A 23,509-nucleotide genomic window follows, 5' to 3' on the forward strand; every position below is an offset into this window, starting at 1 on the left:
AAAAAAAATTGTCATTAGTATATACTTATTTCTTTTTTTTTTAAGATTTATTTTTATTTATTTATACAAACACCCTCCTCCTGTGGCCAGGGAGCAGCCGGGGATCGAGCCGGCGCTGCAGAGGCTGTGGGCAGCTTCGCAATCCAGCGCTCAGCCGCTGCGCCACCGGGGAGGCCCCTATACTTATTTCTTAATAGCTGATTTAGTTGATAATTGGACTTAAAAGTGGAGGAATTTATAAAATTCTCTGAATTATGTAACTAAAATGAAATTTGTTTAGGGAGCCTTGGTGTTTTTTTCTTTGAATAATTATTTATTTGAAAAATTTAACAAATATAAATAGAAAAAAGAAGATAGGCAATCTTATATTCCTCATGTCTCTGATATAGAAAGAGAATAGAAAAAAAGAAAGATGGAGTAGAGGGCCTCCATGGTGGCGCAGGTGGTTGAGCGCCGCACTATGAAGCTGTCCGTAGTGTCTGCAGCGCGGGTTCGATCCGGCCGGCCAGCGAGAATCCCACATGGCGCAGCAAACCTCTCCTCCTGTCTCAGCCGCTGCTCGCCTCAGCAGTGTATTTCGTCAGTCTGCCTGTTCTGTTCCCCACTCTGTCTCTGGTGGGTCCTTTCACCTTCCCGTGCATCTGGCCTGTACCCTGGTTCTTGTAAAAATAAATAAATTTAAAAAAAAGTGGAGTAGAATTTTAGAAGAGGTTAGATTTCAAGATTATCATTTCCTTAATTTTTTTGTTCGAAAACATTTTAACAAGTCAAATATTTAAAGAATTACCTATATATAAATTATAACTAGTAAACTTATGTTTGAGTAGAAAGTATTTAGATTTGAATTTCTCTAGATCATAATCAAGTTTTGCTAATTGTACAAAAAATCAGAAGTTTTGATCCTGTATTTTGTCGTTGACTTATGGCATCATCATAGTCATGCTATTCACAGGTAAGCTTCTCTACTCACACATGGAGGATAAAGCTTGCCACAAACCTGGTTAATGTACATCATAAGGATTAATTAATGTTGCACTGTAAAATTTAAACAAATCCCAGGAGAATTAATTAGTATGTTTTTATTATACTTTGACAACTTTGGGGAAGAGGTTTCCTGCAATCACATGTTTTCTTCATGGAATATCTTGGATTTATTCAAGCTGAAAAGGATATTTCAGATTTTCATTTTGGTTACCAATTAAGAAAAATAAACTCATTTTTGAATTTTTTTTGGCATTGAAATATTTATTTAATCACTTAAGGAAATATTAAGTATAGTTAGATCTATCATTTGAAAAACCAGATATTTTTGAACACTTTAAGATATAATTATAAGGAAATAGAAAATTAAATTGCTGTCCATATGGCAAGAGGACTATTCAACTTTTTCACTACAAAGTACCTAAAAATGCTGGATGGGGGGAATGTTGCAAGTGTCCTTTTAAAATGCATGTATGGCTCACAAAATAGCAAGGAAAATACCTACCGGCTAAAAAAGAAGAGGGAGCTGATCATCAGAGTTATAAGCATATGAGCTAATGCTGTGGCAGCCTGAAGGAGGTTATTAGCCTCAGTAAGCAAAACTTTAATGGTCACACTGGCATGGGAGATGATGCCTTGGACTTGTGTGAGTTGGAACTGAGAACGCTTTATAAAAAAAGTCTGACTCTGACTCTTGAAAAGTTATACCTCTATGAAAGATAGACTAGGAAAAAAGTCCATTACATGTTAAAGTTGAGGATAAGGGAGATTGTCTAAACTGGGGTTTGGATGTTGCAGATGTCTTCCTGAGAAGTTTTGGGATCCCTGAGAATTTAATACTTTATGAGTAAGTAGAGCAGACTTCAATAAGTAGCCTATCAGATAGAACAATCTAAGTACCCATCAAAAGATCATTATATAAAGATGTAAAGGTACAGAGAATCACATGGGAGGGAGTTGCATTTTTAGTTAGGATGGTCAGGAAAAATTTCTCTGAGATGCCACCAGTTGAGAGAGCCCTAAATCGTGGGGGTGAGGGACAAAACAAATCAATCAATTAATTTCGTTATATTTTATGCTTGTCATGTAATTTTAGTTTAAAATACATAGGAATTTTCATCTTAGTGAAAATCTTTTTAAAGTTAATTATCCTTAACGAAACATATCATCTTCATGAACGCTAATTATTAGTCTTACTGCTCATTTGCATCTGAGTGCTTCTCAAAGCATAAGTTGATTTATTAAATGCAATTAGTTCCCTTTTTAAAAAAAGTATCGATAGTGAAGAAAGGTGGTTTTGTTACCGACAACTACATAAGACTTACTGAGGGACATACTTTGGTGTCTCATTTTCTCTAGTTTAGGAGGGGAATTCTTGACAAATTCACAGTAGCACTAATAATATCCTATAGTGAAATGTTTCTCAAATAAGGACAATAGATCCAGATCTCTAGGGGCTTAGCTCAGAGGCAGTCTTTTGTGTAAGTGTCCTCTGAGCCCATTTTCTTAAAGTATTCAACAAAGTCATATGCATATGATTTTTGACTTCCAGGATTCTTCATAGCACTTAAGTCATCTGGCCAAAGAGTGACTCATGTTCTTTAACCTACTATTGTAATTTTAGTTTATCTTGCTTGGAGTTTGCAGGGTTTCTTGAATATTTTCTGTCTTTCATCAGATTTGGTAAGGTTTTAGTCATTATTGCATTAATTATAATACCATCTACTCCAGACTCTTATCCTTTATTTTCCATCAGTTTTAATTATTTGTTTATTTTATTTATTTATTTAGTTAGTTAGTTATATTTTATATCATTGTTCATATTTTCCATCATTTTTATAGAAACATGGTGAGTCCTAGCACAACACTGACTACTCCCAAGAGGATTTTCTTATACTCTGTCAATTAGTCTGAGAGTGCCTTATTTCATTTTCATTTTTAAGGATTAAGATGACTTAAAGTCAGACTCTAGTTGTCTGTCATTGATCCCTGATTTTATTGTTGATAGTGTGTGTGTGTGTGTGTATGCACATACATATATATATATATATATATATATATATATAGTGTTATATATCCCATTAGTTAGTTCACACATCTGTCATCTCATATATTATTTTTGGTGAGAACATTGAAGTTTCTACTCTCAGCAATTTCAATTTTAGAATATAGTGCTTTAGTTATAGTCATATTATGCATTAGGTCTTCAGATTTTATCTGATAGCTGAAAGTTTATACCTTTTTAGCAGCCTTTTTATTGCTTCCTCTCCCAGCTCCTGACACATTCTTTTCTACTCTATTTCTGTGAGTTTGACTTTTTATTTAGATCCACATAAAAGTGATACCATACTGTATTTGTCATTCTCTGGCTGGCTTATTTCACTTAGCACAGTGCTCTCAGGGTCCATCGATGTGACAAATGTCTGAATAATGTCTTTTATATCCTTGATGATTTTCTCTCTAGTTGCTCTATCAATTATTGAGAATGTGTTGTTAGCATCTCCAGCTTAAGTTAATAGTTTGTGTTTTTCAAGTGTGTCTTGTCAGTTTTTGCATTATGTATTTTAGGTCTCTATTGTTAGTTGTGTAAACATTTATTAATAATTGTATTTTCCTAATGTGTTCACCTTTTATCATTATGAAAGTCTCAGTCTCTAGTAATATTTCTTTTTTTAAAGATTTATTTATTTATGCATACAAAAACTGGGGTACAGGCCAGAGGTGCAGGGGAGTGAGAGCACTCACCAAAGACAGAGTGGGGAGCAAAACAGGCAGATCTACTGAAATACACTGTTGAGGGGAGCAGTAGGTGAAATAGGAGAGGTCTGCTCTGCCATCTGGATTGCTCCCTGGCCAGCCAGGGATCGAACTTGTGCTGCAGAGGCTGTAGATAGCTTCACAGTGCTGTGCTTAACCCCATGAGCCACCAGGGAGGCCCCTCTAGTAATATTTCTTTTTTTTTTTTTTTTATAGAGGCATGTTTATTTCTTTATTTATTTGTTTTGTTTGTTTGTTCTGTTTACACATGCACTGGGTACAGTCAGAAGCGCGGGAGGGTGAGAGAATTCACCAGAGCCAGAGCGGGGAGCAGAGCAGGCAGAAGGACCGAAGTACACTGCTGAGGGGAGCAGCGAGCGGCAGGAGAGGTCTGCGCGCCATGTGGGACCCGCCTCCGGTGGCCGGGGAGCAGCCGGGGATCGAACCGGCGCCGCAGAGGCCGCGGGCAGCTTCGTAACCCAGCGCTCAACCGCTGCGCCACTGGGGAGGCCCTAGTAATATTTCTTAAAGTCTATTTCAACTAATAGTAATATAGTCACTCAGGCTCTCTGGTGGTTAATATTTGTATGGTATATTTTAATTTATTGGTTTATTGTTGGTTTATAATACTATATACTATTTAAGAGTATAGCTTCGTATCTCAATAAATATATATACCATATTGCACCCACCATTTACGTTCTAGTGCCATTCACTGCTATCAAATTGACCCCCTCTACCCATTGTTTACACCTCGTTCCTCCTCCCCTATGGTAAACATCTATTTGTTTGAGTCTAAGAATTTTTTTTTTTAAGTTTTATTTACTTATGCATACAGGAACTGGGATGTAAGCCAGAGGTTCTGGTAGTAAGAGGATTAACCAGAGTGGGGACCAGAACAGGCAGATCTACTGAAATACACTGCTGAGGGGAGCAGTGGGCGAGACAGGAGAGGTCTGCTGCACCATATGCACTGCTCCCTGGCTGGCTGGGGATCTAACTCATGGTGTAGTGGCTGGCAATATTTTGATAGTGCTGTCTTTAACCCCTGCACCACCAGGGAGTCCCCCTAAGAGTCTTTTTTGTTGTGCTTAGTTTGCCTTTTTTATATTCTACACATGAGTGAAACTATCCAGTATATGTCTTTCTCTTTCTGACTTATTTCATCTTAGCATAATTACTTCAGGTTCCATCCATGTTGTTGCAAATGGCAAGATTTCATCCTTTTTTTAATATAGCTGGGTATATATCAAATACATTTTATTGAGTCATCTGTTGATGGTCATCTTTCATACAAGGACATGCAAGATACTGTGTAAAAATTTAGGTTGTTTCCATGTCTCAACTACTTTAAATAATGCTGTAAAAAGCATGGGGGTGAATATATCTTTTTTTAAAAAAATTTTTTTTATAGAGGCATGTTTTATTTATTTATTTGTTTGTTTGTTTGTTTTGTTTATACATGCACTGGGTACAGTCAGAAGCACGGGAGGGTGAGAGAATTCACCAGAGCCAGAGCAGGGAGCAGAACAGGCAGAAGGACCGAAGTACACTGCTGAGGGGAGCAGCGGGCGGCAGGAGAGGTCTGCGCGCCATGTGGGATCCTCCTCCGGTGGCCGGGGAGCAGCCGGGGATCGAACCGGCACCGCAGAGGTCACGGGCAGCTTCTCAACCCAGCGCTCAACCACTGTGCCACCAGGGAGGCCCTGAATATATTTTTTGAATTAGTGTTTCCATATTCTTTGAATAAATATCTGGAAGTGGGATTGCTGGAACATATGATAGTTCTATTTTTAATTTTTTGAGGAATTTCTTTACTGTTTTCCACAGAGACTATACCAATTTACATTCCCACCAACAGTGTATAAAAATTCCTTTTTCTCCACACCTTTGCCAATACGTGTTTGTCATCTCTTTGATATAGACCATTTTCACAGTGTGAAGTGATATCTTATGGTGGTTTTGATTTGCATTTTCCTAGTAATGTATCATGTAACTTTTTCCATCCTTTTATTTTCAGCTTCTTTGTGTTTTAGGATCTAAGGCATGTCTCTTGGTCAGAAATTGTGCTCAAATACATACAGTCAGTAAGGCTTTTCCCTTCTTCTGAAAGATCTGTGTATAGAGTAGGGAATACATTTTGAAGTTCAGGCCATTTCTGTTTCTCCTGTTTTTATGTTTCCCCAAGACTTCTGGTGTCTCGCCAGGAATGTGTGGGTAGTTTGGACTCTCTCTAGTCTCTGCTACACATGAATGGAACCTCTGTTCAGCCAGCAGTACATGGAGAGTTTTGTCAAGTCTATGTATAGCTGTTTCTCTCCCAAGATCTGTTAAATAAAATACCCTACTAATCTGTCAGGTAGCTTGTTTCTTGCCTTCAGTTGGGACTGCAACCATATAACCACTTGGATAGTTTCAGAATTTCCACCCTCACTTATGAACATGGGCTTTCTGTTCTCTTAGTCCCCTCTTCAGCATAGCTGCCAGTTTCCATGGCCTGTCCCATCCTCTTGGGGCTATCTCACTGTCTTAATTGATAAGGGAGGAAGAATGATGGTAGCAGAAACATGAAACAGTGCCACAGACTTTTTTTTTTTTTAAGATTTGTTTATTTTTATATAAGAGCTGGGGTACAGGCCAGAGGCGTGGCTGGGTGAGAGGATTCACCAGAGACAGAGCGGGGAGCAGGACAGGCAGGTGACCGAAATACACTGCTGAGGGGAGCAGCGGGCACGACAGGAGAGGTCTGCCGCACCATGTGGGAATCTCCCTGGCCAGCCAGGAATTGAACCTGTAACACAGAGGCTGCGGACAGCTGCATAGCACTGCGCTCAACTGGCTGCGCCACCAGGGAGGCCCCCAGACTTCTGATCCCAAGTTTGGGAAACTTTTATGAACAAATATTCCTCAGTTTATTGTTTACCTTTGGTAAATATCCAGTTATTTGAGATTATAGTTTTTGACAATTTTTTTTTCCCACAGCTGTATGTTTGCTGTTGCAGAGAGGGTTTGCTAAAGTCTGCTTCATCATGCTGCAAGGATCTCTTGCTTCCCTTTGGTGTTTTTTTTGAAATATTTATGTGGCTTTTCACACAAGGACATACAAGATATTGTCTAAAAAGCTTATCATTTTAAAGTTCATTTTAAATTTATTCTCTAAGACACCACAATTCAGTTCACATAATGAAGATTATAATTAAAAAAAAAACTTAATTTTTCATTGTTGCAGATTTCAAGTTCCACCTATAAAGACAGGAATGAAGAATACAAAAGACAGTTCACACATCTGCCTGATACAGAGAAGCTCATAGCAGGTAAAAACAAAACAAAACAGGAAATTGCAGACCCCTCCCAACATTTTACTACTTTATTGTCAAAGTAGAACAGATAAGTGACAATATTTATGGAACACTTAAGCCTTTGTGCTAGATAGAAAATATTTTTCAATATAAACAGTACTTTATTCCCAACTAGACAGTTAAAACTAAGTTGTAATTTGGGGAGGAGTGATTACTGACTTGTATTAAGTGCTAGTTAAGACAATGGAATTACAAGGAACTAATTTCTTTGATGTGTATTTCATGTGGTTTTGTAAGAAGATTTGATGTTCAATACATATAACCTTTTCCAGAAAAGAGTACTCCTTAGTAGATTACAGTGTGATATTTATATTATTAAAAAATAAAATGAAAATGAAAATAAAAATTTTTTTAGAAGTGTATCGTTATGCATGTACTCTTTTAGATAGTTTTTTTTGAAATAAGTTTTAAAAGGAAAATTTTATGCATTTTTCTTATAAAAGTGCTTTCTTTTTGATATAGCTCAACAGATTCTTTTTAATCAAAATATATAATTAGATTTTAGTTTTAGTATATATTTCTTTTAGACCAATTATTCACAGGAATTCTCAGGCTTTTGAGAATTTAGTTCAACATAGCTGAATTTCTAGATAGTTCTACTCATACTTTAAATGTTATAATCATGAATTAAAACATTTTAAAGAACATTTGAAATGAATCCATTTACTCATGATAAAGTGTGGAAATACTGCATATGATCAAATGGTGAAAAGTGAGTGGTCCTTCCAACTAAAACAACTCCAGCATTTTTTCTGGGTAATAATTAGCACTTTCTTATATGTATTTCCAGAAATTTTCTATATGTATGTCAAGATCAATATACATATATTTCTAAAAAAACTTAAATGGGAGTGCATTATGCTTACTGTTTGAATCTTATTTAGAGCTCTTTCTCTTAGCTCTACTTATGAATCACTGCATTCAGCTGCCTTATATTTAATTGAATGAGTTCTGTGCCCTAATTTACTTAACAAATCCCCTATTGATGAAATTCTGATTGCTTTCTATCTTTTTACCATTAGTATAACTTTGAACAGTGTTGTACATTTATTGGACACACATGTGCATACACATTATTGGATAAACTCCTTGAAGTGGAATTGTGTCCCAAAAGTACTAAATATTTAAAAGGTTTGTTCTCCAAAAAGACTGTACCAATTTTTATTCTCATCAATAGTATATGTTAGTACATGTTTTGCCACACCACAGTATTTAATTATTGTTTGTCAATGCATGCCTTTTTTTTTTTTTACTCTTTGTTCAAACTATTTTTGTCAATTCTAATTATTTTAATTGAGGTAATACTGGTTTACAACACTGTATATGATTTAGGGGGATAGGTATACATCTCCTCAGATGTCTGTCACAACACCACACCCATCACCAAAGCACTCATAGTCTCCCTTACACTAGACCACAGGGCCCTTCCCTGCTTTGTTCCCTTGTTCCCATCCCCACGCTCCCTCCACATCTAGTAGTTTCAATTCTGCAGTCATATTCCCAGGGTTTGTTTTGGTTTAGTTTTGTCTGTTCCTTTGTTTTGTTTCTCTATATTCCACATATTAGTGAAATCATGTAGTATTTGTCTTTCTCCTTCTGACTTATTTCACTTAGCATAATCTCACCTCCAGTACCATCCATGTTGTCACAAATGGCAAGAGTTCTTTTATTTTTAATCTCTGAGTACTATTCCATTGTGTATATATACCACCTCTTTTGCTGTCTTGAGCACTTAACATTGTTTCCATGACTTGGTTATTGTAAATAGTACTGCAATATACTCCTTTGAGTTAGTGTCTTTGTGTTCTTCAGGTAAATACCTATGAATGGAATTACTAGATCACATGGTTTATCTAATTTTACTATTTTCAGGAGCCTCCATTCTATTTTTAATAGGGGCTAAACCAGTCAACGTTGCCATCAACAATGTACAAGTATTCTTTTTCTCAATGTCCTCAGTAGTGCTTGCTGTTTCTGTTTATTTATGTTTACTTTTTTTTTTTTTTTTTGATATGGGCCTTTCTCATGGGAGTGAGGTGCTATCTCATTGTGGTTTTGTTTTGCATTTCCCTAATGATGTGATGTTGAACATTTTTTCATGTAATTGTTGATCATTTGTATGTTGTCTTTGGAGAAATGTGTATTTAAATTTCTACCCATTTTTTTGATTGGGTTCTTTGTTTTCTTTTTGTTGAGTTGTATGAATTCTTTGTAAGTCTTGGATATTAACCCCTCATCGAATGTATGATGCAAAAATATTTTTTCTCATCCAGGAGAATTTCTGTTTTAATGGTAATTTTTGTTTTCCTTGACATTGTAGTTGAGTCCCCAAAGACATTACTAAAGCCAATGTTGTGCAGTGTTTTGCCTGTTTACCTCTATATATTTTATAGTTTCTAGCATTGCACCCAAGTTTTTTAATTCATTTTGAGTTTATTTTTGTATATGGTATGACAGAGTGGTCTAGTTTCATTTTTCTACATGTGGCTGTCTGGTTTTCCCCAGCTCCATTTGTTGAGGAGACTCTATATGCATTTCATTAATTATGAAGGAGGTTGAACATTTATTTATATGTTCGTAAAATATTTGTATTTCTTTCTCTGTCAGCCTTTCTCTTCATAAACTTTGTCCATTTCTTTTTTTTTTTTTTAAGATTTATTTATTTATTTATACAAGCACTGGGTACAGTCAGAAGCTTGGGAGGGTGAGAGAATTCACCAGAGCCAGAGCAGGGAGCAGAACAGGCAGAAGGACTGAAGTACACTGCTGAGGGGAGCAGCGGGCGGCAGGAGAGGTCTGCGCACCATGTGGGACCCTCCTCCGGTGACCGGGGAGCAGCCGGGGAATCGAACCGGCGCTGCCGAGTCTGCAGGCAGCTTCGCAACTCAGTGTTCAACCACTGCGCCACCGGGGAGGCCCTGTCCATTTCTTTTAATGGTTGTTATTTTCTTAATTGGTAGTAACTTTTTAGAAGCAAAATTACTTAGATATTTTTTCAAATTGATTGAAAACTTTTTTGCCAGTTTTTCACTTAAAATCAAATACTTGTTCATGGAAACCTTATAAAGTATCATAGTCATTACTGCCTGCCTAAAAGAAATTAATCTGATGATACAGTAACATATACTCATTAAAAGTACTAAGACGATGCAGAAAAGTATAAAGAAAAAATTGAAAATTTTTAGTAATCCAACCACCTATCTATAATTTTGATTAATATTTATTGATATCTTTCAATGTGTATATTTGCTTTCAAAAGCTTGCATTTCTGTATTTCTTCTTTGTGCTATATAAACCTGTTCATTGTCTAACATTTGTAAATTACAGTTATTTACAAAGTAGAAAACTAAACCCACTTGTAATTGTACCAACCTGAAATACTATCAATGACACACATACCTACACAAATTAAAGTATATAATTGGGATCACTCTATACAAGTGACTTTAAGCTCTTAAATTTAACAGAGTATCCTAAATTTAACTTTTAATTTTTCAAAACAACTCGGTGTTGTTACAAACCCACAACATTGTACTTTATAGGCTAGTTCAATAAATACTTATTCATATTTATTATATCCCAGACACCATACTGATTTTGAAGAACTCAGGGCCTGGTGGGGAAGTAGATATATAAACAAATCGTTGTGACTGAGGTTGACAGTGAGAAGTTTTAATAAGGTACAGAAGTAGTACAAAGGAGGACATAACTTACCTTCTTGGAGAAGCAAATATTTTAACATTTTGAATATATTATATTTGAGTTGAAAAGAATCCAGTATGTATGTATAAAATATTATCTGGAAGTAAAGAATTAGTATATATCTTAGTAACCTGATAGTTGATTTCTTCTCAAGTCTTGCATGTCTTCAATCTTTTTAGTACTGCAGCTATGACAGTTTTTTTGTGAAATGCAAATCAGATTGGATTAAAACCATTCATGGACTCATTCCAGTGACCTCAGAATAAAGCGTGACTTACTGGCTTTCATATATGTTAAATATCATCCCAACCCTCATCTTTTATCATGCTGGAAAATGTGTTGGGGAATTATAATTAAAAACAAATATCCCCCCAAAGAAGAAAACCTCTCCACAAAAGTAGAAGAGAAAGAAAACATTTTATTATTGAATAAGCATTCAACCAGAATGTGATGTGCACACAGGCTATCTACAAAGGAGATTATGAAGACAGAAAGAAATCTTACCCATTTATATAGGCAAGCACATACAACCCCATTACACATGTTCTAAATAGAAACCTGTCTAGTCCTTAAGGAAGAGGACTTGACAGCACCATTTGTCACACAGATCATCCTAAATTCACAAGGTAATTGGGGTGACTGAGTTAGCTAATTGATTTTATGTAAAGGAAAATAAACTTATATCTTAGTGACACGAGTCAATTTTGCAACTTGGAGCAAGGTGCCCACTGAAATTGGGCTCTCAGTTAAAAAACTGGGTAATATGGGGCCTTATTTCCCCTGATGTTTTTATTTCAAAGGAGTGGCTCCCAGGTCCTTGTGAAAACACTCCTGCATTGTAAAACCAGCAAGAGGTTCATTTTGGTTTTAAAAAGATTCACGAACATCTCAAAGAAGCAGGAAAACAATTTGCAAGTTTTCTAAAGAACATGCTCTCAGTAAAGCTAAGAGGATGGCGCTTTCCCTTTTCACAAGAGGGATTTTTTTTTTTTAATTTGTATTTACCCTTAGCATTGTCTCAGATAAAACGCAAACCAGATAACAAATAAAAAGCAATGTAAAGTATGAAAAATGAGAATAGCTATCTTTTGTAATTTTCATACTAAAAATGAAAATAATCTAAAGTGTTCCAAAGAGTTTTTAAAACATCAGCATTATTTGACTCCCCAAAATGAGTGCAGTGCATATTTCCAGTCATATTTGGAAAACATATTCTCTTAATTTACTATTATTGTCCTTATGTAGCTATGACTAAATTCTTTGGTGAAGCTAAATAGTACACATTTGTTTAGATAATAGTATACTACTTAATATGTAAGGTTACTCTAGAAATATATGGTGCTGATTCATGTCATCTATATTCCCATAACATTTTATACATATTTCTACTGTATCCATTGTCATATTGGAATTTTTTATTAAAATAAATCTTTATGAGTTGGAACCATTCAATTGTGCAGAAATTGATCTTCCAATAGCTAATAAGTTGATGTTAATGCACATACTCAAGTGACTATATTGCCTAGTTATCTTTAACTTTCTAGTTATTAATAATTATAAAATCCATAAACTAATTTTTGATAAACATTACTTCCTTATTTTATTCTAGATGAATCAAATTGGTAATATGACTCAATTAGAATATTGCTTTCTTTTCTTTTTTTTTTCCTAAAAATTTATTTATTTATGCATACAAGAACTGGGGCATAGGCCAGAGGTGGGGGCGGGGGTGAGAGGATTCACCAGAGACAGAATCGGGAACAGAACTGGCAGATTGACTGAAATACACTGTTGAAGGGAGCAGCAGGCGAGTCAGGAGAGGTCTGCTGCACCATGTGGATCACTTCCCTGGCTGGGGATTGAACTCTTGCTGTAGTGGCTGTGGACTGCTTCATAGCTCTGTGTCTCAGCCCCTTGTGCCACCAGGGAGGCCCTCTTTTCTTTTTTTTTGAATATTGCTTTCAGAAATGCTAATTATTAAGAGGTGTTTGTTTATCAGTAGGGAAATTGGAAACAAAAAGTTAAAAAAATAAATAAAATCCCTTTTCCTCTTTTCAAATTTAATTTTCCATTTCTTGCATAGGATATGTTGCTTGGAAGCTTTTTATTTAAAAAGTTCATTGAAGTATAAGTTTGTTATAATAAAACACTTAGGAAAACCATTTAAAAAAAACATAAAAACCTGATAATCTGTGTCATATTTTCTTCAGTTAAAACATCCAGTTGATTACTATACCTTTGAATGTAGTTGATGTAAAATAATATAGTGATTTTCAAAAGATGGTCCACAGACCAGCAATGTTTGTTGGTATCACCTGGCAACTTCCTAGGCAAATTCTTCATGCTGCCCCAGATATATTTAACGTGGGAGATACACCTAACAATCTGTGTTTTAGTAAGTCTGCCATTCAGGTCATTTCTGATCTGCAATTTGAGAAACATTGAATAAATAAAGTATTTCAGTGGTGTAGATTAAAATTTCAGGACACCTCAAGGTAACCTTTAGCCCTATCCCAGTTTTAGAGATGCATATTAGTAAATGAGTAACATTATCTGTTTAATTATTTACTTGAATTTTTTGTTTGGTGTTGTCTGAGTTTTGTTTTGCTAAAGGACGCATTATGAAAGACTGATTCCTATGTTCAATTTTTAGTATTTGTTTAGAAATTTAGCATGGCTAAATTCAAATATTTTAAGGTTCATAGACTCAGTAACTTTTTCCTAAAATTGCTGATTACTTTGTTTTTAAAATGTATCAATTATATCTATATAAAGATATAAAGAACCCTTTATATCTTGCATTATTGAAATTTAGCAATAATATTTACATTAGCAATAGTACCAGATCTTAATCTTAAGCAGTATGGTATTCACTTGTTGCTAGGCAATGGCATTTAGCAGAACACTCTTGATTTTGCTGGATTTTAGTGCTGAGGTAGAGAGGGTCAACTTTGAAACTAACTTAAAATGTGTACAATTTTATATTCATCCTTATCCCTCCATTACTCTCATTCAACATCTAATTAATCACCAGTTCTCCCTCCATACTACCTCTTAAATAATTTTGAATCTAAATACGTTCTATTAATATTCTCATCCCCTGGTCTGAGCCACCATAACTTTTCCCCTGGACTTCCAACTGATTTATCTGAATCTGTCCTCAGAGTATGAATAAGGTGGTCTTTCATAATATTTGTCTGATCTTGTCACTTCCACTTAACACTCATCACTGGCTTCTCATCAAGTCCACAGTCTAACAGCCTGTGATGTTCTAGCTTCACCAGCTTCTCCATCTCAGAGATCTGTTTTACCTTCATCTAGTTGCTCAAATGTGCTCTATGACTTTCCTTCATAGGACTTTTCACATGCTGTTACCTCATGGTCCAGCTGTCCCTTTATTGATTTTTAGATCTCAGTTTAAAGATCACTTTTCCTGGTATATCCTCTCTGGGCCCCAACCCCCTCATACCTGTCCACCCCATTATATACTCTCATAGCTTTCTTTACATTTTGGTCTTTTTTCTTATTTTTGCATTTGTTTGTTATATTTTTTCTCCTGTAGACTGTGTTCTATGAGGGCAAGATTCATTTCTGTAATCCTAATGCCTAGAAAAATATCTGGTGTATGGTGCCCAAAGTGTCTGAATGAGTAAATAAATGAATGGGTGAACAAATAGTGACAGCTTTCCATGTTTTAAATTAGTATAAAATGTATTACTGGAATTTTGTGATTAAGTTGTTCCTTGTTTTGTATGTAGATTATGCTTGTGCTCTTCAAAGAGACATTTTGCTTCAGGGATGACTATACCTTTCAGAAAACTGGCTATGTTTCTATAGCAACATCTTCAGATGGGAAACCACAGTAAGCCATATTTTGATTTGATTTGATACAAATAATTGCATCGACAGTAATGTATATAGCCCTCCTAAAAACAATTTAGATTCTGAAGTAAAATTATACATATTTGTCTCTCTGTATATGTATATGTATAAATATATGTGTTGTATAAGTGTGGATTCTTCTTAATAACTTGCATTCCTCTTGTATGTATTTATACAGTTGGAGAAAGATTTCATGTTGGAAAAAACCTTGAACATACTTTCTTCTGGCTGCCAAAATCATGTCTTATGTGACAGACTGTCTGAATTTTGTTTGTGTATGTGTGTGTGTTATGTGGAACATGAACACCCACATGTCTTTTCACACTTGATTTTAATATTAGATATAGGAGCCAATGCGGGAAATTACTGAAGAGTAAAACGCCTGACTGCTTCCCCTGTTGTTCTCAGAGAATGTAAGTGTGTGCTTATTAACTCCTTCAGGTTTTTCAACTGAATAGTCTTGGTTACATTAATGTAATACTTGTTTTTTTTTTGGTATTGTGTGTGTTTATGAAAATTCCATTTTGCAATTGTTCATTCTTTTGTGTGTTTAGATTTCTGTTGCTTTAAAGAATATAACCTTCATGACCAAGGAGAAAACCACTCGACTCATCCCAAATGCTATCCAAATCGTTACAGAGGGTGAAAAGGTGAAAAACTTTATTACCTTTGCCTTACGACATCAGATGGAAAGAATCTGGCTCCTGCTGATTGCCAATGTTGGGAATATAGGCAATTCTTCTTGGAGTTTGGAAAATATAATAGAGATAAGTATTATATTTAATACTTTTTTGTATTCTGAAATACTTATTAATGATTAAATGACTGATAACATCTTTTTACCTTAATAGTTTAGAGAAAACTCTCCCAAACTTTTCAATTCTTAACTATAAGAGGATAGGATAAGCATTTTGAGAACATCCTTATTATCTTGAAGTTCCCTAATAATTCCGTGATTGTTATGTCATCAATAAAACCTGTATAATATTAGCTAATAAAAACAAGTTGTTCTGGTAAACAGAGAATTGGGTAGCATACAAATAAACACAATCATTATAGTCTCTTTTTAGAATGGTGATTATCTTCAACTGCCATCATTTTTATTATCCACCTACACCACACACATATATATCTGCCATTTCTTACTTGGATATGTGAAGAATCTCTCTATACCCACCTGGAAAATTGATTCAAGCTTTGTGTGTGCCATTGGAAGCATAATGTTGAGAAAGACAAGTAGGAAGAAAGAAAAAGGACAGTATGAAGGGAAGGAAGGGGCAAAGGATGGAAGTGGGGAGAAATAAGCGAGAGAAAAACTATCATGACATTGAATCATTATAATGATGCTTTTTAATCTTGTAAAGTTTCTTTCAAATGTACTTTTAAGTTTTTAAATTTTAAATAATTTCATCCTTATAGAACAATTCTTAGGGCAAATAATTTTTCTGTTCTGAACTATTTGAGAGTAAGTTCTTACTCTCAGGCCTCAATACCACAGACGTTATCCAGATATTCTAGAATATATTTCCAACAAAGACATTCTTCTATATAATAGTATCAATATAGTATATCATTAAAATCAAGAAATTAACATTGTTTATTACCACGGTTCAATCCTTAGACCCCCTTCAGTTTTTCTGAGTATCCCAATAATATCTTTTATAGTGAGTATACCCAGCTCATAAATACGTAGTACATTTAGTTCTTGTGCTCTTTAACTTCCTTATTCTGGAATAGTACATTAGTTTTCCCTTGACTTTTGTGCTCTTGACACTTTCAAAAATTACAGGTCAATTATTTTGTAAAATATCCCTCAATTGTGTCTGTCTGGTGTTTCCTTGTGATTAAATTTAGGTAATGCAGTTTAGGCAGAAATAGCATAGAAGTGATGCTCTGTTCTTTCAATTGTATCCTATCAGATTGCACATGATTTCAATTTCTAATGTTACTACTGATACTCATTTTGATCATTTGATTAAGATGTTGTCTGCCAGATGTTCCTGTAAAGTTAGTCTATTTTCTTTTGTATTAGTATTTTGTGGTAAGCACTTTGAAACTATATATACTATCCCTCATCAAACTTAAAATTATTTATTTCTATCAGTGTGATCTCACAGTTTTCTGTCTGATTCAATTAGTTAGAGTCCATTACTATCATTATTTTGATATGCAAATTGTTCCACTTTTGGCCACTGGGAGCCTTCTCAATCATTCCGGTCCTTCTGACTATTTTCAGCATTGTTTGAACATTTCTGTGTTTATTGGTGGATAATGTTAGATGTTAGAGACTTTCCCCACCTAAGGCCTGGAATCAGCCATTTCTTTAAAAAAAAAAAAAGTTTTTTTTTTTTATACATCCAAGAACTGGGGTGTAGGCCAGAGGTGTGTGTGTGGGGCGGGTGGAGGGGTGGTGAGAGGACTCACAAGAGACAGAACAGGCAGGTTGACTGAAATACACAGCTGAGGGGAGCAGTGGGCAAAACAGGAGAGGTCTGCTGTGCCATGTGAGTCAGCTCCCTGACCAGGGATGCTGCAGTGGCTGCTGATAGCTTCATAGTGCTGACACTTAACCTCTGGCACCACCAGGGAGGCCCTGGAATCAGCCATTTCTGGAAAGACTCTTTTAGGGGAAATGGATATTTAGAACCACTGTGTCCATTGCAATTGGGGTGTCATTGTCTCCATCAAAGTGGGCAGTACAAAGGAGTATATAATGTATATATAATTACTATAATTACATAAGACACACATATACCCACTTATATATCTCTACTACCTATCTCTCTGGCTATCAGAAATCATAGTTAAACAGCAAAGAACATTAATAGCTACCCTTTAATAAATATTGATAAAATAATTTAGTAAATATTGATACATTTAGTTGGTATGATATAATTTGTGAAAATGCCCCATTCATACACCAGTTATCTATCTTCTATGCAACTAAATCCAAAGTAATGTATTTTTTTTAATTTTAATTTTTTTAGAGATTTATTTATTTATGTATATCAGAACTGGGATACAGGCCAGAGCTGCGGGGGGTGAGAGGATTCACCAGAGACAGAGTAGGGAACAGAACAGACAGATTTACTGAAACACTGCTGAGGGGAGCAGTGGGTGAGACAGGAGAGGACTGTTGTGCCATATGTGGGTCACCTCCCTGGCTGGGTATTGAACTCAGGCCACAGTGGCGATAGCACTGAGACTAACCCCTGTGCCACCAGGGAGGCCCACAACAAAAAGTTAAATAAAAATACCATATGAAGTAGGCAGTAGTTACCTACTAATTTCCTTTTACTATAGCAAATGCCAGCAGACTTTTTGTGATACTTTACCCTTTTTCTCCTGTGACACTAACATCCTATTGTTTTTTTTTTTTTTGCAGTTTTTCTTTACATCCTTTGGTACCAGGGATAGAAGTTACCTCAGTATCTTCAGGCTGTGGCAGAATGTATTATTAGAAAAGGTAAGTTTTCGTACTAGAGGCAGGTGCTTATTAAACATATATATATTTTTAAGATTTATTTATTTATGCATAGAAGAACTGGGGTGTAGGCCAGAGGTGCAGGGGGTGAGAGGATTCACAAGAGACAGTGGGGAGCAGAACAGGCAGATCTACTGAAATACACTGCTGAGGGAAAGAGTGGGTGAGACAGGAGAGGTCTGCTGCACCATGTGGGCTAGCTCCCTGTCTGGGCATTGAACTCAGGCTGTAGCAGTATAGTGCTGAGACTTAACCCCCAGGCCACCAGGGAGGGCCTGGGAGATGCTTATTATAATAGCAACCTTCCAATTAGTATCCAAATGGTTTTTGTGAATTGAAAAGCTCCTTTTGATCTTCATGAATTTAATTTTTACTACACTTGTCAAATTCCAAGAATAAACTTGAAGCAAAACAAAATCTTGAGTTACAAATTAAGATGTTAATTACAACTCCTAGGGTAACTACCAAGAAAATAACTTAAAAAAATATGAAAGAAACATCATGGGAATTAAAATAGAACATTATAAAATATTTTTTCATAGATTAGAAGGCAATAATGGATAAATAGGGGAACAAAAAGATATAAGACACATAGAAAATGAAAAGCAAAATGGCAGACATTATATTAAATCATTAAATATAAATGGACTAAATGCTTAAATCAAAAGGCAGAGATAAGCAGAATGAATTTTAAAAACATGATACAATTATATACTGTTTCTAAGAGACACATTAGGTTGTTTTTTTTTTTTAAGATTTATTTATTTATACAAGAACTGGGGTACAGGTCAGAGGTGCAGGAGGGTAAGACAATTTACCAGAGAGAGCGGGGAGCAGAAAAGGCATACAGACTGAAGACACTGCTGAGGGGAGCAGCGGGTGAGGCAGGAGAGGTCTGCCACACCATGTGGGTTTCTCCCTGGACGGCTGGGAATTGAACCCACGCTGCAGAGGCTGTGGACAGCTTCACAGCGCAGCGTTCAAACTGCTGTGTCACTGGAGAGGCCTGACACATTCGGTTTAAAGACACAAAAAGATGGATAGTAGAATGATAGAAAAAGATCTACCATGCAAGCAATAACTAAGAAAGAGCTGATGTGCCAATAGGTATATCAGACAAAATAGACTTTTTTAAAAAAGATTTATTTATTTATACAAGAACTGGGGTACAGGCCAGATGTATGGGGGTGAGAGGATTCACCATAGACAGAGCTGGGAGCAGAACAGGCAGACTGACTGAAATATACTGCTGAGGGGAGCAGTGGGTGAGACAGGAGAGGTCTGCTGTGCCATGTAGGTATCTCTGCGGGAACGAACCCGTGCTGCAGAGGCTGCGGACAGCTTCACAGCGCTGCGCTCAAACTGCTGTGCCACCAGGGAGGCCCCAGACAAAATAGACTTTAAGACAAAAATTAATAGAGATAAGGAAGGCTATTTTATAATAATAAAAGAGGTAATTTGTCTGGAATTCATAACAATTATAAAACTTTTTTATCTTTAAAGATTTATTTATTTATTTATACAAGCACTGGGTACAGTCAGAAGTGCGGAAGGGTGAGAGAATTCACCAGAGCCAGAGCGGGGAACAGAACAGTCAGACAAGGAAACACACTGCTGAGGGGAGCAGTGGGCACGTCAGGAGAGATCTGCGCACCATGTGGGACTCTTGCTGGTGGCTGGGGATTGAACCTGTGCTGCAGAGGCTGCGGGCAGCTTCACAGCCCAGCGCTCAACCACTGCGCCACCAGGGAGGGCCCATAAAACTTTTTTATACCTAACACTAGAGCACTAAAGTACATTTAACTAAAGGGGAAAGGAACAATTCAAGTGGAGATTTAAAGTTCCCATTTATAGTGATGGTTAGAACAATAGAAGAGGTCAATAGGGAGGCCTCCCTGGTGGCGCAGGGGTTAGGGACAGTGCTATCAAGGTATCAACAGCTACTGTAGCACGAGTTCAAGTTCGATTCTAGGCCAGCAGGTGAGCTACCCACGTGGTGCAGTAGACCTCTCCTGGCTGGCCCACTGCTCCCCTCAGCAGTGTGTTTCAGTAGATCTGCCTGTTCTGCTCCCCACTCTGTCTCTGGTGAATCCTCTCACACTCCAGCTTCTGTATACAGAAATAAATAAAATCTTCATCAACAGGAAACTAGACTTAAAAAAAAACTAGCTGGAACTAAAGAAATCTATAGGAAACGTCATTCCAAAAACAGCAGAATATGTATCCTACTCAAGTGTACGTGGAACACTTACCAGAACAAATCATACACTAGGTCATAACTCAGCCTTAATAATTTTGAAAGAGTTAAAATAATAAAAAATAAATTCCCTGACCACAATGAAATGAAATTAGAAGTCAATAACAGAATGAAACTTGGGAAATTCACAGAAACTGGAAAAAAAAAAAAAAAACAGAACACTCTTAAAACAACCAATGTTGAAATAAGAAATCACAAAGGAAATTAGAAAATACTTAGTTAAATGAAATCAAAAATGCTGCATATCAAAACTTGTAAGAAAGTGCTTAGAAGGAAATTTATAACTGTAAACATGTATAATAAAAAAGAGTGATCTCAAACTAATAACCTAACTTTCCACCTTAAGAAGTTAGAAAAAGGATAGCAAACTAAACTCAGAGTAAGTGGAATTAAGGAAGTTATAAATATTAGAACAGAAACAAAGAATAAAGAATAGAGAAAATCAAGAAAACCAAAAGTTCTTTCCTTGAAAAGATCAACAAAAGTGACAAACCGTTAGCTAGATAGACCAATGAAAAAAGAGAGAAGACTAAAATTCAAAAGTGAAACATTACTACTTACCTTATAAAAATAAAATGTATTATGAAGGAATACTATGAACAATTGTATGTCAAGAAATTGGTTAACATAAATGAAAAGGACAAATACCTAGAAAGTCATAAGCTATTGAAACTGACTCAAGTAGAAATATAAAATTTGAATAGACTGATAATAAGGAAGGAGAGTGAATTTGAAATTTAAAAAAAATACCCACAAAGAAAAGCCTAGTAATACATGGATTTATTGGTGAATTATACCCAAGTGAATTAACACCAATCCTTCACAGAATAGTCCAAAAATTAGAAGATGAGAGAACACTTTTCAACTCACTCTGTATCACTTTTAATATCACCTTGACACTAAAACCAAAACCATCAAAAGAAAATTACAGACTAATATCTCTTTATTATGTCATGTTCATTATGTCTATAAATATTGATATACAAATCCTCGACAAAATATTACCAAAAACCAATCCAGCACCATAAAAAATGATGCCATGACCAAGTGTGTGATTTATACATCAATATATGAAACATCAACACAAATGAAAAATCAATCAGTATAATACACCATATCAGTAGAATAAAGGGCAAAAATGACATCACGTCAATCGAGAAAAAATACGACAAAATCCAACATCCTTTTATAATAGAAAACAATGAAATTCACAATACTTAGACTGTGTTTAAGCTTTTACTATGGTCATTCATGAAGTAATTTATAGCACTTCAACTTAGTTCACAACTGTTGAGGTGCTGAACTAATAAAAGAGTACTAACCCTTTTTCTAGATAGCACATTGAATATCTAGAGTTTGTGGGGCCAGAGGACAGTGGCAGCTTCATTCCTTGATACATACATTTGATGTTTTCTTTTTTATATAAAGAACTGTGCAACTGTGGTTTAAGATTAATCCCTAGGTCCTTCTCCAATCCACCCCTCAGCTATTTTATTTTAAGCCCCTCTCTGTCTTTTTTTTTTTAAGATTTATTTATTTATACAAGAACTGGGGTACAGGTCAGAGGCATGCGGGAGGGTGAGAGAATTCACCAGAGACAGAGCGGGGAGCAGAACAGGCAAAGACAACTACACTGTTGAGGGGAGCAGCGGGCGAGGCAGGAGAGTTCTGCCTCGCCATGTGGGATTCTCCCTGGAGGGCTGAAATCGAACCCGCACTGCAGAGGCTGTGGACAGCTTCACAGTGCTGCGCTCAACCTGCTGGGCCACCAGGGAGCACCCCCCCATCTTCTGTCTGTGTTCTATATCAGAGCCCAATAGTCTTGACACCTGTTTTTGTATGGTTTACAAAGTAGGAATGGTTTTATAAGCAGTTAAAAAAAAATCAAAAGAATACTTGATGACACAATTAATTATATGAAATTAAAATTTCAGTGTTAATTAATAAGATTTTCTTAAAAGACAGCCATGCTCATTTATGTATTGTCTGTGGTACTTTCACACTATTACAGCAGAATTGAGTAGTTGCAATAGAGATCAAATGGCCCACAAAGCCTAAAATATTCACTTTATGAGCTTTTTTTTAAAAAAGATTTTTTTATTGAAGTAGCATTCTTTATAATATTACATAGGTTTCAGGTGTACATGGCCTCTCATAGAAATAGTTTTTCAACCTGTGAATAATACAACAGCCAATTTTATCCTTTATCTTTTTTTTTTTTAAGTGGATACCTATTAATATCCGCTTCCTACTTAACTCCCATTGCCCTTGGAATAAAATCTAAAATTTTATATAGGAACTCTGTGATCTGGCCCTAGCTGACTACCATTCCTGCTTGCTTTTTATTTTTTTCTATTAAGTCATTAAACATAGTTGTTTTGCCTAGTTCTTTCCCACACCGAGTTCTAACTGAAACTTGTTGATAAAAATCAAATCCATCCTTTCACATTCCTATAACATCTTGATTTCTCCTTTACAACATTCATTATAATTATAATTCTTTGTTCTTTCTGTTCTCCTTGGCTGACTATAAACACCTTGAGGATAAAGACCATGTCTACTTTGTTCATTGTTGTATATCCCGTGACAAACTCAGTATTTATTGGACAGCTGGTTTGGCATACATCTCAGTTTACCCAATACAGTCTGGGACTGTCTGTGTTTAAGCCTCTGTCAATACAAATATAAATAATGCCTGCTTTATTCTTAAACGTATGCCAGTTTGGACAATAAGGGTCATACAACACATAGCCAACATTCAATAAATATTTTTGAAATCATTCAATTTAGTCGGATAGCAATGATTTAGACTTCACATAATCATTATGCTTAATTAAGAAGACATTTTCAGTTTTCTGCTCAAGGAAAATCAAAGGATGGAGAAAAGACAGGCAAGAATTTAAGTGCAGAAACGTATTAAGGGTATGTGCTAAGTTCGTTGTTTATTTATTTATTTTTTTTTTAAATTTTTTTTTTTTTAATAGAGGCATGCTTTTATTTATTTATTTCTTTGTTTGTTTTGTTTATACATGCATTGGGTACAGTCAGAAGCACGGGAGGGTGGGAGAATTCACCAGAGCTAGAGCG

General features: G+C 35.7%; 1 protein-coding gene across 1 annotated transcript in view; it reads left to right on the forward strand.

Moving 5' to 3' along the window:
• Positions 1-23,509, forward strand: part of GRAMD1C (GRAM domain containing 1C) — a gene marked incomplete at its 3' end in the record, with an annotated part of 70,613 nt that overhangs the window by 10,969 nt on the left and 36,135 nt on the right. The window contains 5 exon segments of the mRNA XM_084231191.1: positions 6,968-7,052; positions 14,558-14,598; positions 14,602-14,661; positions 15,236-15,331; positions 18,067-18,147. Coding sequence (XP_084087317.1) covers positions 6,968-7,052; positions 14,558-14,598; positions 14,602-14,661; positions 15,236-15,331; positions 18,067-18,147 — 363 coding nt within the window.

This window comes from Talpa europaea (genome assembly GCF_964194135.1).
Source record: "Talpa europaea genome assembly, chromosome: 4".
Lineage (NCBI taxonomy): Eukaryota > Metazoa > Chordata > Mammalia > Eulipotyphla > Talpidae > Talpa > Talpa europaea.